We start from the raw sequence: 19928 nt of genomic DNA, 5'->3' as shown, positions 1-19928 counted from the left end.
GGTAACTTTATTTCTGTTAACATTCATGCATGTTAAAATACTTTGCCCTTCCATCTTGTTCAGTAACAGGGTATACAATATTGTTTACACTGTGTTATTTCCATGAGCTATGCTTTTATTTTACTCAAAGGAGTACCTTAAATATAAAACCCGCATCCTCTACCTTAAACATTCTGGCTGCAATCCAGAGAATCTCATGTGCAAAAGTGGTTTGTGTTCACACTTATGAATGCAAGAGAACATAGAACATATGGCCATTTTATCTGTGGCAGCACTGATCACCTGTTGAGAGGAGAGAATGGAATGAAAGTGCCTGGATTCAGTTCCCCCCTCCCTCAAACAGGTGATCAGCTGTGTGTGTGATGCAGGAACACCATGTATGCATCTATGCCCCATTAGAGCATCTTTTAACATGTGCAAGATACAATCCGGAGGTAATTCTCACAGCGTGTTGTCCATGTTCCTATGGAGTGATTGAATGCAATCCTCTGCTGCTGAGATAAATAGTTCACAACTAGAATGTGAACTGGTCCTATTCTTACTACTTCCAGAAATAATTCCTAACATACTGCTATGTACCACCCAATATCTGAGCAGTGAGAGACTCTAGAAGTGGGGACTGTGGTGTCTGTAGGATATATGGTTTTAGTCACACCTATATACCACCTGGCTTGCCGATCAGAAGGTCGATGGTTTGAATCCCTATGATGGGGTGAGCTCCCATTGTTTGGTCCCTGCTCCTGCCAACCTAGCAGTTTGAAAGCACGTCAAAGTGCAAGTAGATAAATAGGTACCACTCTAGTGGGAAGGTAACAGTGTTTCCGTGTGCTGTTGTGGTTTGCCGGAAGCAGCTTAGTCACGCTGGCCACATGACCTAGAAGCTGTCTGCGGACAAACGCCGGCTCCCTCGGCCAGTAAAGCGAGATGAGCGCTGGACTTAACTGTCAGGGGTCCCTTTACCTTTACCTTTACCTATATACAACCTGAGCATATGATGGAAGTGCTCAAAGTATTAAAATATTTTGCTTCTCCCTTACATTTCCAGAGAAGTTCCCAAGTCACAGCCTGGGATCCAGCACAGAGCAAAACATGTCTCCAGCTTCCAGCTGACCCACAGCTGAGTACAATTTGCATGAGCAGCCTCCATCCATGCCCCCTCCCCACATTCCCCCTTCTACCCAATATTCTCAGGCCTTTCTTGAAGGTCCACCAGCTATGTCCGTTCAACTGGCTCTGAAGGATGCTTAGCCAAAGTTGCAAATGAATCACAAACTAGGCCAGCAACATTACAGACCAACTCAGAAGTGTTATAGAGCCGCTAACAAATAACCGTAAATTGGGTAGTATTCCACTAAGATTCACACAGAGTAGTCTCAATGAAGTTAATGAACATGACTATCTTAGGTCCATTCATTTCAATAGGCTTACTCTGAATAAAATTTAGATTTTTTCCAATGGTGTGATGTCAGAGCTGTCCAAGTTATGTCAATCAAGTAGATCAGATTCAGGTTTCTTAAATCTAGTCATCAGCCATACATTTAATAGGGTAATATAAATTAAATTTCCCTAGCAGATGACAACATGCCCCCTTGAAAATTGTTGTTCCTCCTTTAACAAATGTTAAAATGAAATGAATGTATGCAAATCTTAATAAAATTATATAACATATAAATACTTAATGTGTGAAATTTCCCTGACAAGACACAACATTCTCACTTTTTCTCCTCAGCATTTTCTCCTCCTATCAGTTACTACAGATAGAAAATGTGCAGTCTTCACTGTTGCATATTTACCCTGTCCACCCAGTAAATAAATTACAGGTGCATGGCCAGATCTCTCCACATCTCTCACCAAAATTTGTCCCAAGTAATATTTTCTCAGAACAGACAACAATCAATATATAATCACATGTATGAGGTCTTCAACTCAGTTTAAACCACAAGAACAGGTACGTTCAGAATATGGGATATTTCTGAACCTTTCTTAAGACAGCTGAGAGCATGAGATTTAACTGGGCTTTAGTAAAAGCTATCATGTCTCTCTGTTTCTGCAAATTCTTAAAATAACAAGGTAGTACAACAGGAATGTAAGGGAAATTCTCATACAATGGTGCTATTTTAGAAACTGATGCAGTTGCTCTGTCCATTTGAAGGGATATATCAGACAATATCTGTTTCAAAAGCTTTTGGTAAAAGCTATCTCAGAACTTCGTTCAGAAAAGCCTGAACTAAGAGATGAAACAAACCCCTTCCAAGAGTGTTCATTTCCTCAAAGGCTACTCTAAGAGGGCAGCAAGGCTTACTAAATATCATTTTTAGTCAAATGCCACTATTTGTATTGCTGTTATGGTCAACATAGCTCTACATAAATCAATGGGACAAGTAACAGCAATGATTGTGTGCCTTCATTCTGAATAACATCCAAAGGGTGTAAATTCTCAGAGATCCACACCTGGAGCCCATGCAGAAGTTGAGGGATAAGTTTGCCATTGTACAGTTCCAATGCTGGTACATCCCTCGTTCTATAGAAATACAAAACAAAAGCAAAACCCTATTCTGTTTTTGCCACTTCCTGCTTTTTAAGAAGTGTCCAGCTTCCTATCTGAAAAAATACCTCCCCCAAACCTGAAAAAATGTATTTGATATATCCACTCCATTTATCTTCCAGATATGTTTGCAATATCTTTTCTGAGAAACAACCTCTTTGGTCTTGATTGATTGATTGATTGATTGATTGCAAGATTGTAATTACTGAAGGATGAAAGGTATCATAAACTAGGGTTGGGGAATTTAATTTGATTATTTTACCCCTTGCAGGCTAAATATGATGTGTGAGAGGGGTCAGGAGATAATCATCAGGACTTCCAAGCACCATACAAAGATTGCAAGGAACCCTGCACAGTGCTTTGAAGTGCCACTTATAAGCAGCTTTGAAGTCACCATCTATCAGGTGGTAGAGACTTCTAGTCTTACTTCTGCAGGGATTAGCTGTGCAACTGAGTTCCCCATGGAGAACTGAGTCATGCAGCTGTTCCAGCTACATTTCTGCCTGCCTCACATCTGACATTAGGTGTGGGGCAAGTGGATGTGAGGAAAACCACTTCATGGCCAAATTGAAATTTGTGGCAAGCCAGATTTGGCCCGCAGGCGAGAGGTTCCCATTCCTGTCATAAACCAAATCTGAGTTGAAGACATCAGTACTGTGGCACCTCCATATAGAATCATATAATTGTAGAGTTGGAAGGGACCCCAAGGGTCATCTAGTCAACCTCCTGCAATGCAGGAATCTCAGCTAAAGCATCCATGACAGATAGCCATCCAACTTTTGTTTAAAAGCCTCCAAGGAAGGAGAGTCCACAAGCTCCCAAGAGAGGTTTGAAATATTTTTTATCACCTATTTTGGTGATAAAAAATATTGAGCAAAGTAGCTGAAAAACTGAGTCTGAACCCTGCATAGTGGGCATCTCACTAGAAGATAACATCATAGTGGACTTGTTTTTTTTAATATGGAAAACAGTTTAATCTGGTTAGAAACAAAAACTAGTAGAATCATTAGTTTTAATTCCATCAAACTTTGGCTCACAAAAAAGTAGCCATCTTATCATAACAATTTGGTTTCACGGTCCAACTTTATCGTGGTCCCACAAACACTTATCAGCAGAGAAATGTGCTGAATCATGAGAAGGGATACAGAAAGTCTTGGGAGTGGAACGACCACATTGTTGTGCTTCTTGGAATATTATTTTCTTTGTTGTCTGTTATGAGAGCTCTGAAACTTAAGTGGTGTGGTTTTGACTTTATTGAATTTGGCTATGTTTTAAGAAAAGCATTAGACTAGAAGCTACAGAATGCCAAGGATTGAAACTGCAAATGCTCTTAAAAGTTCACGGTGGTTCTGCAGTAAAGTTTCCATTTCTCTCAGTATTGCTTCCTCTACTTCCACTTGAGTAACTCTAAGAACGTAAGAACAGCCTGCTGGATCATGCCAATGACCCATCCGGCCCAGCATCCTTGTTCTCACAATGGCCAGCCAGATGTCTGCGGGAGACCAGCAAGCAGGATGTAAACACAAGAGTATCCTCCTTTCCTGTGGTTTCCAGCAACTAATATTCAGAAGCATTGCTGCCCCAAACTGTGGAGGTAGAACATACCCATCATGGCTAGGAGCCATTGGCAAACCTCTCCTCCATCAATTTGCCAAATCAAATTTTAAAACCATCTAAGTTGGTGGCCATCACTGCCTCCTGTGAAGTTTCAAAAGAGTCTTCAATGGAGTTGCTTTATACTGAGTCAGACCCACTGGTCTATCTAGCTCAGTATTATCTACACAGACAGCAGCTCTCCAGGGTTTCAGGCAGGATATATTCTCAGCCTTAATTGGGGGGACTGAACCTGGGACCTTCTGCCTACAAAACAGATGTTCTGCCACTGAGCTATGGTCCTCCCTCAGACATCTCAGCAACCAGCAATCAGTTGGTGGCCAGCTAAGAACCACCCAGTGTGGACCACAATCTTCATTTAGTCACCTGTTTTAGGTTGATAGCTAAATGTCAATGTGATATTGGGTTGTGTGTGAATAAAAGAAGCTTGTTTACAAGTTAATACCTCACCAAGTCTTTGACAGGCCCAGTTACTTGACCCTGTGGAAGGGGTTAACTCATTTGGTTGCTCCCTGCCATTATACAAACCGCTTGTTCACTTAATCTTAAACATATATACCTATTTCCCTTTGTCAGATACTGGAAAGTATGCTGATAGGATTCAATAGAAGGAGGAAGTTCAATTGACTAGGGTATAGTATTATTGTTAATATATATTCATGGCAGTCACCAGAAATGACTGCATTGAAATTCAGGAAGCAGAACAATAAATCAACCAGCCACAAAGCTGTATGAGAGAGAAAGAGAGAGAGAATGAACCCCACACATACAACCAGTCTGAAAGGAATAAAACGTCTGCCTTAGAATTTATAATAGAAGAAGTTGAGACTATGTAAAAAAAATTTTTTTTATCAAAGTACTCTGTCCCACCTTTCCACAGAAGACCAGTGTTTATTACAATGTCAAACTCTGCTAAGCTTGGAAAGTGAGCAACAGCTATAAACGGATTTATAACTTCACACCTTTCATTCTGCACTGAAGATTAAAGGGACCATGAAGCGAAGTGGGGGGAAATGGGCAGGGGGGAGAGTGAACCAAATAGAGGCTGACGAATTTCTCAGTCAGCCCCACTTATCAGGTCACAGCCATGGAAAAAGATTGCTTCCCTTTTTTTAAGGGTATCCTTGTGATGATATCTTTATTACTGAGCATTTTATTCAATAGGTATGAATGTTTGACTGAGCTGCGTTGAGGGAGTCTGTTGGGCACGGGAAGCTTGATGCTAATCACAAGACTCAACCATATGGAAGCAATTAAAGCAGCCCAGAACTGGAAGGAAAATAGGAGCAGAGAAGAGGAGGAGGCTTAAAAAGACGACTGATCAAGTCAAATGGAATTTAAGGCTTTTAAGATTGCCGGGATGAGGGAAGAATGCGCCTTTCCTAACACAATGCAAAATTAAACATAGGAAAACAGCACCTCCTGCAAGTGGAAGCAATTAAATCCTTTGTGAGAGCTTAACGTTTTCTTTACCCTCACATGCTTTCACTTACTCACTTTAGGTAAGCTGAAGTTCACAAAAGAATATTTAATTATTTTAGCCTAAATCTGAAAAGCTGAGCTTTCATGTCACCAATTCTCTGGTTCCCATCCCAGTGGCGCAAGGAGATTCGACTTCAGATCTGATGATCGACATCAGTTCTGTTTAGACTGTCATGAGCCCTTCAGTGCTCTTGAAATCAGGCTTAGGTTGGCAGGTTCTGATTCAGAAGGAGGAGAGGGGAGGACTGTATTGTAGGAACCTGGGTTGGAGTGGGGGAATCTCCCCTCCTCCCTGACTTCAGCTGCCTTGGAGGAGGGAGCAGGGGTGCTGACTCTGCCCCCTGCCCTTCCTGCAAAGCAGAGTTGCTCATTGGAGGCTGGGAGGGCTTTCAACAGATGAGGAGGCAAGGCTGAGCAAGAGGCAGTTGAGGCTGAACAGGAGTATCATTGCCTAGAACCAGATGCCACCTTTGCAGACCCACCCACCTTGACAAAGCACATGCATGCAACCTCCACATTCCCACAAGGCAGGAGTGTCTAGCAACTGAGTGGGCCATGAAAATCTTTAAATTCTCAGTAGGGTGGTCAGGAAACTTCTTGTTGCATCTTTGCCACTTCTGGCCAGTTCTGAACTTCTCTCCCTGCTCCTGAATTCTTGAATTGTGACTCCTGAGGTCTTTGTCAGCTGCCGCACCTGTACCAGCACTTGCCTGAATAATAATCTCTTTCTTACTTTCAGGAGCCCCCGTCTGCGTGGTTTGGGTGGGAGCCAGGACACAGATGCTGGAATAATGTTTCAACTACAAGGGAGTTTACAATTGTGTAAATGCAAAACAGGGTCCTCCAGTGTTAAATACACTTCCCGGCTTCAAATTCACAGCACAGAGGCAAGGTTCGAGCAGAGTATAAAATATATTTTGCCTTCTTCTACTGTCAGGGATTGACTAGGTGATGAGGAGTGGTGAGAGGCAGCAGTGGCGTAGCGTGGGTTGTCAGCACCCGGGGCAAGGCAAGTAATTTGCACCCCCTAACCCATGGATTTTAGCACTCGAGTCTCTTCCACTAGATTAGTTAAAGAAACCCTTACCCCCTAAGCACATGTATTGTTTGTTATGAAAATACTGATGTAATTAAAGTGAGAGAGAGTGAGTGAGCCAGGTAGGGGCAGAGAGCTGCGAGTGCGAGCGCGAGCGCCCCCCCCCAGATGTTGCGCCCGGTGCGGCCGGCCCCCCCTGCACCCCCCACGCCACGCCACTGAGAGGCAGCAGTCAGAGAATCCCCAAGGGAAACCTCAGAGGAGGAAGGCTCAGAGTCTGGAGACTGGTGGTGGGAGAGATCAGAAGGAGAAAGGGGGAGGTACCAGATGAGGCAGAGGCAGCAGGGTTTAGTGAGCAGAAAGAACCTGTGCTAGAGAGCAATTCAGACTCCAAGGCAGAAGCAGAGGAGAGGGGGCAATACAGGGAGTCTGCCTCTCCTAATGTGACAAGCTCCTCTCTACCCTTGTCTCTAAGGACACAAAGCGTGATGGATAGAACAGAACAGAGATTAGAGATGCCCATGTGCAGTTTGAAACTGCTTAGGAAACAACCCCCAGAGAATGAGCCTTAGAGGGGATTGAATGTGGGGACCTGCCATCAGTCTTGGCAACTGATAGGGGCAAGACTTACTGGGAAGTCTGCTTCTTGCTTACTGGCCTGCGCCTGACTCCTGCCCTGACACCTACATCCATGTGTCATTTCTAGATGAAGCTTCCTGTATCTACCAACTGTGCACCAAACAAAGGCACATACAACACATTTGGGTAGGGTTGCCATATTTCAAAAAGTAAAAACGCCACAAAAATGGGTAGACAGCATTCCCAGTTACTTCCCAACAGCTATGGAACTGCTCCATGTCAAAGGTCTATTGTGCCTTTTTATTTGACCTCTAACTTTTAGGAGCTTGGTTGAGAAGCTTCCATCTGCATCCCCTAATGGCAACCCAGCAGCTCATGATTCTTAGGCACTCACAAGTAATTGCTACCCATAAGAGAAGGTGGAGGAAACCTGAGGAAGGATAGGATGCTCCCAGTGGGATCCATGGAAGGACTTTGGGGTCGAACATGCTGGCTGTGATGCAACCTGACTCAAAGGAAGCCTGGCGGGGAAGGAAGAGATGTACTAGCAGCTAGGGGGAAACTCCATATGGGTGCACTTTGCTAGCAGGATTGCTCCCAAAGAGCTTGGATATCAGTGACATTTTAACTGCTTTAATCAGATGTTAACTCAATTATCTTATATTTCTGTTTTCAAAAGAATGTACCTTTACATACTCCAAAGTTTCAAGGTAGAAGAGATTAAGGTTGTTATAAAACAACCAATAAACTATATAATAAACTATATCACTTTTACACACACACACACACACACACACACACACACACACACACACACACTTAGCTTTGTAAAGTTGGGAAAATAATAAGAAATAAACATTAGATCAAACAACAGATAAATAAGTTGCTCACTTGCAACCAGCTTTCCATTTTTGCTAGAGAAACCAGTTCTGAGGTGACAAGCGGAGATATATTGTGGCTTACATATGGAGGTGAAGATGGAATTATTGGCTGGAAAAAGCTAAAATAAAATGGGTGCATAACAATGTTAATGGAAATATGGCATTTCAATGAATGTCTTGGATGAAGGAGCTGATGGTGTCAATACTGAACTGGAAGATAGTTCATAAGAGGAATTGCAAAAGCTTTCGAGGTTAGGATACAAATTGAAAAAATGGCACTGGTAAAATGGGAATACTGAATATTACATGTTAGAAAGGAGAAGAAAGTGAATACACATCTAAGGATCTAGGAATGATAACAATGGCAAATCTCAAGTTGAACCTTGTTCGAGGCCCCCCAAAAGAGAGGGGGGAGGGAGGGGAGGGAGTGTTCATGTGTGATTTGTAATTTTGTAATTAATAACCATAACATAATATGATTAACAAAAGAGATTTTAGTGTCATACAACTGAACATCAGTTAGGTCTCAGCTAGAAATCTATGTCCACGTACAAACTGGAGAACGTAATTATATATCAAGCAGGGACAATGTATTAAAGTTAACTATACAAATATTTGGATTGCATAACTTTATTCACAAGGTAATTAAGAAACTTTAAAAAAGATGGAATGAACCTTTGATTAGAAAATCTAAGGACGAGTGCAAACTCACTGCTTTTTCATAGTAATGGCCTTGGGTTGCCTCCATGTACAGCCCCTCACGCAGCTGTAAGCTTGCTGTGTTGTAAGTTTATGAGATCCAGTACAATATATGGATCGCATGAAGATACACTGCAGCCACTGAGCCAGCCTCTCAGTTTTTCCTCATATGCAAAATGTTAAGAGCTGAACATGGATAGTAAAACTCGAAGTAGAGTTGAAAGAGAGTACCATACAGCATGATAATTGCTCCCTTCTCCATTGTGGGATCCTTTTGCATTACCAGACTGAAATATTACTGTCCCTCTATCTGCTATCAATGTTTCTCTGCACAAATGTTTTCCAGGTTTCTTTCCACAGTTTTTAATTTTAAGATTCTGTGCAATTTTCCAGATGTATTTATTGATTGCTTTTTCCAAAGCTGAACCCTTATTATTTCCTGCCTATACTGAGACATAAGCCCTTGTTATTTTAAATATCTCATTGTTCTCGCTGATTTTAAGATAAGCTCCTGGTGACTAGGTTCTGTTTATTCAACATCTACAAGTCAGATCATGAGGAACCTTTACTAAAAAAAAGTTTGCACTGAAGGCTCTCCTCTTTCAATGCCCAAGCTGAAAGTAGTGGTGGTTGGTGGGTTCCTGAGAAAACCCTGAATTGTGAGAATAAATTATCAGAATGTTTTCCTGCTGCTTGGGAGATCCCAGCCAACCAGGAATCACACAATGAACAGGATGACAACACTGTAGATAGGATGGCAAAGAAACTACAAAGCCAACCAGATTGGACTAGACATTACCAAGCATAAATAATTCAGAGACAATTGAGAATGAGGGCAATGCTTTTTGGACGGGTCTCATGGAGGATCCCAGTCAATTGGGACTGAAACTACACAATGCTTGTAGCTAATTACTTTCTTCCTTTCTATTGCAATCACCAAAAGAAAAATGCCTTATGTGATTTTCAGTGATACAAAAATACTAATATTCATAAGGAATGGGGCTTTGGGGCTAAATGATACTATCAGATAGAGCTTGTACCTGTCTACTATAACAACACTCATTTGCAGTGCTGTCATATTCTTAAGAGAAACTTGCATCCTTGGGATATTTCAAAGCTATTTGAAGATTTAGATCAATGTGAAAAATGGTCATGGAGGCCTTCAGATGAGAAGGCAGCTGACTTGCCAGAGCAACTAACAGACCTGTAGCCAAAATTATTGTGGAATTCCATTGGCCCATGATTCCAAGCAAAGGAAGTCTGGGTGCACTGCCCAATACTGCCTCCAGCTTTCTTTCCTGAAATTCCAAAATAGAGTCTATGGGATTTTTGCTGGTATCTAGAATGCCCAGCAAGTAATCTGTTTTAATTTTCAGCGGAACATCTATTCCAGGGCTGGATAACCTGTTCTGCAGGTGAAGAACCAACCAAATCTAAATGGTACTGAATTGAAGCCATACTGGCAAAGGAGCAATTGGAAGCACAATCTAAGTTCTAAGGCTCAAAGTTGTTTCTCTGCAGCCATGGCTACATCTGTCCTATACCTGACATCACATGACATCAGGTGAGTGGAGGAAACAACTTCACGGTTTAAATTAGGAACCCTCACCATATGTGGTGGACATGCCCAGAGATTAAAATATTCTGGGATATGATCCACGAAGAGATAAAAAAATTGATAAAGGCCTCACACAATAAGAGGGCAGAAGCCTACCTATTAGGAATTTTGGACAAAGATATCCCAAAGGACAAAACTGATGTATTTTTATATGCAACAACAGAGAGTTTTGATAGCCAGCCATTGGAAAGGAAATAACATTCCAACAAAAAGAGACTGGTTGGGAAAACTTTGTGAGTATCTGGAATTAGCTAAATTGACGGATTTAATAAGGAGGAAACCCAAAACTATGGTCATGAAACAGTGGGAATGTCTAAATGAATATTTACAAAACCAGGGCTCAACTACCAAAATTTGGCTGTGCTTAGATTAAGCTTGTGAGTAGTATAAAGAATAGAAAGCAAGACGTCAAGGAAGCCTATAGGAAGGATACGAAGAACAGAGGTTATGGTGAATGAAATATAAAAGACGTGTGGTGTAAACGGTGGTAGTCTTTTAAAATATTTTAATCAAGATCGATATCTGTAGGATGGAAATACATAATTGTATGCAAGTACAGATTCGAAATTGTTGTTTGTGGTTTTCCATTTTTAACTTTTCTTCTTTTTCTTATATGCTTTTTTCTTCTTTTTTGAACATTGTTTTACAGATGTGTAAATAACTATATGCATGTGTATATGTAAAAACTTTGTCTTTTTTATCTTTTTTCTTTTCTTTCCTTTGGTTATTTGTATCTTTTTCTTTTTTGTATTTGGTTACTTGTATCTATTTCTTTTTTATATTTAATAAAATTTAATTATTATTATTTTTTAAAAAAGGAACCCTCGCTGGTCTCATATGATCCACAGGTCAGATGTTCTTCATACATGTTCTATAATTAAAGTTACTATTATCTATTGTTTGTATCCAGATACAACAACCAAAGATAAAATGGTAGGGGTAAGTAAGCGATGAGAGAGATGAGAGCACATCTGTAACAGTACATAAAGAGAGGAATTAGATCAGGCTAATTTCATACACATACCATTTCAAGAAGGGCATTTGGAAAGGACTGGAAAGGGGATGAGAAAGAAAGAGATGAAGATTTAACAACTTCAACACTCGTTTAACTGAGAAGAGAAGATATCAATCAAGTTCTATCACACTAGTGACAGAGAAGTTTCTAAGCTTATTTTCACTTATCCCAAGATAGAAATCGCTTGACTTTAATGCTCAATTTAACCTCCTCTTCAAAGTATGCACAGCAACAGAATTTCAGACTTTTGCCTTTGGGAAGACTCTCTGCTCATGCCCACACTGATATCCTGGCTCCTAAGGGAGCAGGTGGAAAGAGCCAGTGTTGCTGGCACCATGGCCCTTGTTCAGTTAAGAAAAAAAGTCATTAGTTATTGACGAGGGCTTTAAACAGGTGATATTCATTCTCCATATGCTCAGGAAAGTGCCATCAGTATCCATATGATTATGACTATAGGAAATCTTTACTTAATGTACTAGCACCACCAAATAATGCTAGTGCCACAAGAAATCTCCTCTGATTTGAAACATTTATTTGCACTGAATTTACTCAATGGCACTAGGTAAGACGGATGAAGGGTGGTATACAAATAAAATAAAATATCCTAGAAATGACACTATACTCAGCACTGCCTTGTGCTTGTAGTCTTTCTGCAAGCAATATACTTTTCCACTACTGTATTTTTTTGCATTTTAGTGTATTAAGACAAAGAGGATGTATTGTTCTCCTGTGCACCAAACTGCAGCAACTTCCCTTTGTATAGTTTCCTACTTCAGAGAATATTTTTGTTCCCTGAAGTTAACATTTATATCACTTATGAACTCTGCTATGACTTTATATTCTTTTAAGAATGTTTTTTTAAAAAAACAAAACAAAAAACCAGAAATGGTTTCCTCTTGCAATATCCACAAATACCACTATAAAATTTGATTGTAAAAGAGGTGATGGTTTGCATCCCCAAGTCATAACTGGTCTGTAGGCGAATAGTAGCAGTAAAATATTGATATGAAGCAATAGCTTTGTAAAATATTTCCCAAGAGACAGAATTTCTGAGATGGTAACATAAAACGCAACCAAAGTGTAGGATTCCCCTACCCCCACCCCACTTCCCATGTCCATGTGACAATGTGTTTTCATTGGAAATACCAATAATTGAGATGCTGGTCTGAAGTATTTGGTTGTCAAAATATCACCTATAGAATATGATGACATTTTGAACTTTTCAAAGGAATATGTGGTTTTAAAATTACTCTTGAGGACCTGTCATTCCTTTCTTTCCACCCACCTTCATAAGCTCACAAGCCTGCAAATTTATCACCTACTTGTGTTGCAGCCTCAAACACAATATAAGTGAAATGTAAATCTACAAATGCTGGGTGCAATCCAGCTAAAGTTAAGCATTTTGAAACCCTAGTTGGTTTCCATTGGAAAGTTAAGTACATCCCGCAGTCTTGTGAGAATTTCAAGGACCTATGCCATATAGTACGGTTTAATTTATAAATGTGAGATGCTGGGCTTCAACCTTCCCTAGAAATTATGCCAATGTCCTGTACAGAAGACCATGGCGTTCCATACATATTTATATACATTATATCATTTATGTGGCAAGAAACTCCTAAAGTCTATTACCACAATGGTTTGAGTATAATATGTATTATTCTGTTTCATTATATGATGCCAAATGATACAATCTGCCACAAATGTTTGCAAAAGCAAACTAAGGGCTTATCCACACTTCCCCTTCCTTTGTGCATTCCAGGCACAGACTGCATGTTAAAGCTTCATGTCCAAGTGCTCTTTTTTGTTTTAAGCTCCAGAGCTGTCCCCATGAAAACCCTCTCTTTAAAACAGAATTGGAGCAGTCTGCAAACTGGAAAACCTGAATTGCTGTTTGTTGCACTTCAGCTTTAAAGAGAGGATTTCCACACCCCGGGGCAAAAACCCTGCCCAACAAAAACCCTGAAGGGCTGTTGCATCCAGACATTACTGTGTCAGGACTGGAGGTCACCAAACCAGATGCCTGAGTTCTTGGCCAGCTCTCAGACGAGCAGAAAATATGGTAAGCTAGGCAGGAGTTTCAGAGCTGCTGAAGTGAACAGCTACATGCATTTTTATTCGTTACTACTGTATGTATTTTTGTGCTTTTATACTGCAAACCACCCTGTGATTCCTGGATGAAGGGGTGTATAGAAATTTAACAAATAATAATATAATAAATGTCAGACTACTCCGAAAGAGAAGGAAGCACATGGAAGAACCTGTCCAGATCAAGGCCTTATCAAGAGCCAGGAAGAGGTGGAGCCTCCAGCTCCCAGTGTGACCTAGTTCATTGCTGAAGCAACAGCTCTCTTCCCAAGTTTCAGCCTTCCTGAACTGCAGAAATGGACATTAATCACAATGAGAGCAAAGGCTTAGCTGAAACAGTCGATCTTTTATTCAACAGCATCAGTTATGGGGAAAGAACTTTCTGACTGTTCAGAGACCTGTTCAGCATTGGAACGGTCTCCCTTGGGAGATTGTGGACTCTCCCTCATTGGAGCTTTTTAAGCAGAGGTTGGATGGCCATCTGTCATGGATGCTTTAGCTGAGATTCCTGCATTACAGACTGTTGAACTAGATGACCCTTGGGGTCCCTTCCAACTCTACAATTCTATGATTCTAAGTTCTGGCCAACAGAGGGGGAAAACCAGCTTCCTACTGGGCTCCAATGCTGCTGAGCAGGCATGGAGGTGATGAGTATCTTTGTCTTCACACTGAATAATACCTGCAGAGGGATAAGGAAGAAATAGGAATAGTGAGTAACGGCTAGCAGCTGCAAACCCCCCCCCCACAAAAAAACAAAAATACTTTCATTGAGGGGTGCATGAAGAAGTGAGAGAGGGTGCTATCATCTAGGTCAGCCTCTGCCAACCTGTGACCCTCCAGATGTTGTTGGACTAGATCATTCCAGACCATTGGCCATGGTGCTTGGGCTCATGGGAGTTTTATCTGGAGGACCCCAGGCTGAGGAAGGTTGATTAAGGGCTTTCTGCTCCAACACATTGCAATCTAGTTTCCCATTGGCAGTCCTTTATATGGGTGTTTCATAAGGTGGGAGAGATAGTGGGTGGAAGCCATTAGAAAGCTTTCATCAGCAGAACAGAAAGGGAAGGCTTTTTCAGCTATTCCCTCTCTCTCCTGCACTTTCTAAATCTTATCCAAGAGGTCCCCAAACCCTCTGCAGCAGATTGGAGAGGGCATGGGAAAATAACCAAGAATGAATTCCCTCCTCATATTCTACTGACAGAGGATTTCTATCAGTGACACGACACCATTCAACTCAACCTCAATTTGACCAAGACAATAATCATCCATTAAATAATGGTTTTGGCAATGGATGCCTATTTCTTTTGCTTCATGTTCCTTGACTCCAATTCTGCAAAGACAAACATGTTTTTGGCCAGCAGTGGCAACAGTAGAAAACAGAGAGCTTTGCATTCACTGAGTTGACTGTGCTTCCCATTGCCTTCACTGGTACATGCTGGAATCTTATTTGAATTCAGGAGGTTGTTGACCCCATTATTGAAAACTGTGTTTTCTGCATAGCTTACCGTGTTCAGTGAGAAAAGACTGCATAGTTAATGCACACTTTCTCCAGAACTGCACATTGATGTGTTTGGTAACTCTGCTCTGCATCTCCTTTGTTTGGGGATGGAGGAGGTGTAGATGTCACAAACTGAAGCATGGATTCCCCCATCTGATAATTTTTCCTGTCTTGCTTACCTCTGTGAAGTGCTTTATCCTTGCAGAAGTGCAGCTGAGATCCCTGGTGGGTGCTGAGGTCAGAAGTCCTGTGGCAGGAAGCCTGTAAGGATTCTGAGATGATGTGTTATTCAGCTGCCCAGCTTTTGTTTTTTATTCTCCCTGGTGACTGGTTGGCGGGCTGTTTGTGCAAAGTGCTCCTTCCTCAAGGTTATACCGGACAGACATAAAGGCAGAGTGCCCTCATGTCACAGATCTTGAAATATGTGAGCAATGGAGCTGTGGTCTCTGGCTGCAGCTTCGGTACTTCTGGTAGTGAGCTGTGGAATTGGCTCCTGAGTTAACTGGAATTCTCCACTGTGGTAGGAGTTGCAAGGAAGGGATGCAGCCATCTGATTCCACAGGAGTGTTTTCACTTGCAGCTTCTCTTAGAGGTGTAAAAATAGGCCATTGCATAGGATCCCTACAACTGCTACTCCTTCGCCTCTGTACCCCAATGACAACCATTTTTATCCCCTGCACTGCAATAGCCCCATGCTGGCAAAAGGATGTTGCTGCACTAGTGTTTGGTTTGGTCTTTCACAAGCAGAAATGCCGAGTTCTGCTGGTACACAAGGTCTGGGTGCAATTAAATCCTGTTCAGCAAGTGAATGGTATGGCATAAGATTGTTCTATCTATCTATCTATCTATCTATCTATCTATCTATCTATCTATCTGTTTCCGCTGTTGTCAAGTGTTCAAAATTTTAATTCCTGGCACCACAGCTTTATTGTGTTGAATTATGTTCATGAATGGAGGGAATTTTGCTGTACAAAGTTTTCACTGTGGCAAACTGCTATTTATTATTGCTAATGTTTTGTTCTATTGTTGCATATTTTTTCTTATTTTAATGTATATTATTTCATTTCATCTGCTAACTACCATAGGCAAGGTGGTATATAAAAAACACATAAATAACAATGGCTGTGTGAATTAGTAAAGAAACTGTTTTGATGAGGTAAATTGGGTGATTTCAAATACTGGACAAGGAAATTCTTAAAGCTTTTTGACACAATTTTTGGATAAAGCATTTGCATTAAATAAGCTCAAATGCCATTCATTCACAATGTATCCTCAGCATAAAAATGAAGGGGTAGGGGTGAGGAAGTACGTACAGAGAAACCTAATCCTTTTCAAGAAACAAAAAAAACCGTATCATTTAAAGACTTTGGCAAAAATTCCACAGTACTGTTTTGCTTTTTCACTGCCAGCAGTTTAACAGAAACAGGAGATTTCATGGAAAATATTATAGTTTGAAATACATATACCATTTTATTGTACCAAAATAGTGAAAAACTAAACAAAAGCCTAAATCCAGAACTACAATTCAATGGTTTTAATTATTTATTGTAAAGTTGCTTTGCTTTAAAGGGACAGTTGTCAGGGAAACAGTATAACAAAAAAGATTCAAGATGAAAATGGACACTGAAGTTTCCTTTACATGTTCAAATTTCATTCTCTATATGTGTTGAACAGATATAGGAAATAGGAAACACTCCATAAAAACAAGACTAGGAAAGAAACAATTGTCAATGGAAGAATTAAGTTTCTGCTCTACCATCCTGTTGCCCTGTTTTCAACAAACATTAGCACACGAATTTGTCTTGTATCAGTTGGTCTATCTCACACAGTACATCAGGGAAGAAGCAAGGAAGGTTGCGGTCCAGAACTACAATCAATGCACAATTATTGTGCATTTATTATTTTTATTCCTGTCACTGGATTTTGGTTCCTACTCCCACCCCTTAAATACCTGGAGCCACTAGACAGGTATTTCTTCAGGCATTCTCCATAGCCTTACAAACACTTAATTTCCTCTCTGTAAGGCTGAATGTGGGATTGAGGGCATTTCTGCAGTCCTATATCATAATATTCCTTTTGGATACAACTAGGGGCAGAGGGAGAGAGGGAAAGAGACATAGAGACATACACACTGAGACACAGGAAGAAGAGAACTCAGTTACCCTAGCCCCTTTTAAAAGCTGGATAAATATATGCTCCCTTGTAGGATATGGTGAGCACACTTAAACTACAATCAATGCATGACATCAATTGCATGAGATACGAAACTGATTAGCAGATGTGACAAACTCCTATATTTTGATGTAGACCAGCCACACCATCCAGAACAGATGCAGGAAACATTTATATGGTCTTTTAAATGTGCTTATGGAAGGGGGTTGCTGCTTTGCTTTTGTTTTATTATGTATTTTGTGTTCTCATTGTGAATTTTTACATTGTGAACTGTCTTGTGATCTTCAACTGAAGGGCAGTCTACAAATTAGAAAAAGAGGAGGAGGAGGATGTCCACTGGCATTGGAATGGTTGTGTTACTAGCATAGGAAAAAGCTAAAGGTAAAGGATCCCTGACAGCTAAGTCCAGTCAAAGGCGACTATGGGGTGTGGTACTCGTCTTGCTCCAGGCTGAGGAAGCCAGCGTTTCTCCAAAGACAACTTTCCAGGTCATGTGGCCAGCATGACTAAACCATTTCAGGCACAACGGAATGCTGTGACAGAAGACAGAGCGCACGGAAACGCTGTTGACCTTCCCGCCACAGCAGTACCTATCTATGTATCTATTTGCACTGGCGTGCTTTCGAACTGCTAGGTTGGCAGAAGCTGGGACAGGGCAACGGGATCTCACCCCATTGCGTGGATTCCTATGTTCATTATAATACTTCTGTTAAGGTTAGAGAACTCCCATTGTGTGAAAGAACCAACATGCTCCTTTTATTTGTTTGTCTTAAAGAAAAGAAAAACCCAAAGTAGGCATTGATAGTGAACAAATAAATATCCTTTCTCAAAGAAAATCATACAAGTGTTTAGATGGTAATAATTAAAAACCTGAACTCAAGGGCCTCCACTATGTCATCATAGTGGACTAACATTTGCCCTCTATGTGAGCCACACAACATTACTGAACCCAATGGAATGCACAAGTCCCGCTAAGTGCTTGAATGTGGCTACAGTTCTCAAAATTTATTAGCTGGTGAAGGAAACTCTGCTAGCCAAAGCCATGATTCAAGAAAGTTGTTAACGTGAGTCAAACCTCATACGAGAACTTCAGTTTTATTTTAACAAAAGCCTGATGTGGTTTTGATCACTGCCTGCTACTCCTCCATTCTCCTTCTGGTAACCCCTCAACACCCCCCCTCCCCTGCCCTGTAACTTCCATACAATTTATTCCCCAGTGCTTTTCTTTTACATGTCTGACCCAGGACATTCTCTCTCTTTTTGGATGAATTCACATTTATTTAATTATGCTCCAAGTTGGGCTATTCTTAAACAAAGCAGACATCAGTCCCAGGCTTGCATATAATTAATCAAAGTGGCCAATGTTATCCTAAGTAACTGAAGGCTTCCTGGATTACAGCAGCATTATTAGCATGTGATTAATAAGCAGTTAATGCAAACCAGCTCCCGCAACACATTTGTTAAGATATTTTATCTAACTTCAAAGTTCTGTGACCAAGTTCCAAGCCATAGTTAAGAGACCTGCTTTATTTAGTAATACATTGTTAAAAGCACCATCTGGTCAAACAGCTGATAGAACGCAAGCATATGGGGGCCCCCAGTTGTTTCTTCTGGGAAATATATGTGGCCTACTGTATTGTGTAATAATAGCAATTTTAAACTAACCAGACCAAACTTGCAATATCACTTTTGTTCCATGTGGTCCATAGCTATTGCAATAAAGGAAGATGATGGCGATGAGACTAAAATTACAAGTAATAAGCTAATAGCAAACTCAGGGGCTGACTTACTGCAACTTTGTAGCCAATGCAGGGTTACTGAGAAGCAAGAGGAGAGGAAACTTGCAAGGAAACCCACCCCCCACCACAAAAAAATCCATCTCCCACAAAGCGGCTCTTGCCCCAAATAGGGAATACTGAGCATACTTAGAGGCCACAGTGTCTGCTGGAGGCCAGAGGTGAGCAGAATGGGAAGGAACATCATGAAAGAAGGCACAGCTGTCGGGCATACTCAACAGGAACAATATGCACTGCTACATTTTGCTGTAAGTTCTGCTAGTATGCATAATAATTTAAGATTAACACTTACTTGAGGACCAGGTTGACCCTGCAAAGGAAAGGAAAGGAGTTAGAAAAGGTCTAAACTTGGTTTCCTCCCCACCCCTCCCCCCAGGCCCACAAGTCATTGAGCATCAGGTGAAATGCAGCCTCTATAAATACGAAAACTCCGCAGCTGAAAGCTCATAGCCTAAAGACACTTGATTAGAATGCCAATTAGTGAATTAGTTAAAAGTAACAGATCCAGAATGGGAGTGAAAGAATTATTTGAAGAAGGAATTTAATTTAAGAAGCTTCTTAAGCTCTTACAGCGTCTAGTTAGTTAGGTGCAAGCCAGAAGCAAATTTGGTGTATAATGTGAGATGAAGAAACTGCACAATTTTATTTTCAAAATGGGCTGCTAATGACTTACGTAAAATTAATGTCTCCAACAGACAAAGTTGGAAGAAAAACAGCCATTTCAAACTACTTGTGATTCCCACTGCTTGCATGCTACAATCCTTAAACCACAATACTCCTGAGGTAGGGTCACTAGCTAAGAATGGATTTTGGTAAGACTGCTTGAAAGGAGGCCCTAAATGAAGAATCTGATAAATACAGGGTTGGATCCAGAATTAAGTATGAATAATGAAACTGGTAAAAGCTGA

At 40.8% G+C, this 19928-nt stretch overlaps 1 protein-coding gene across 1 annotated transcript in view; it reads right to left on the bottom strand.

Annotated features, from left to right (window-relative positions):
- The window catches only part of COL25A1 (collagen type XXV alpha 1 chain), a 320962-nt gene that overhangs the window by 117631 nt on the left and 183403 nt on the right, over positions 1–19928 (bottom strand). Inside the window, exon 5 of the mRNA XM_081208237.1 lies at positions 19313–19330. Within this exon, the coding sequence (XP_081064363.1) occupies positions 19313–19330 (18 nt within the window). The remainder of the gene's footprint in view (positions 1–19312; positions 19331–19928) is intronic.

Source organism: Podarcis bocagei (genome assembly GCF_964188305.1).
Source record: "Podarcis bocagei genome assembly, chromosome: 9".
In the NCBI taxonomy this organism is placed as follows: Eukaryota; Metazoa; Chordata; class Lepidosauria; order Squamata; family Lacertidae; genus Podarcis; species Podarcis bocagei.
This window is presented reverse-complemented; position numbering and strand designations above follow the sequence as displayed.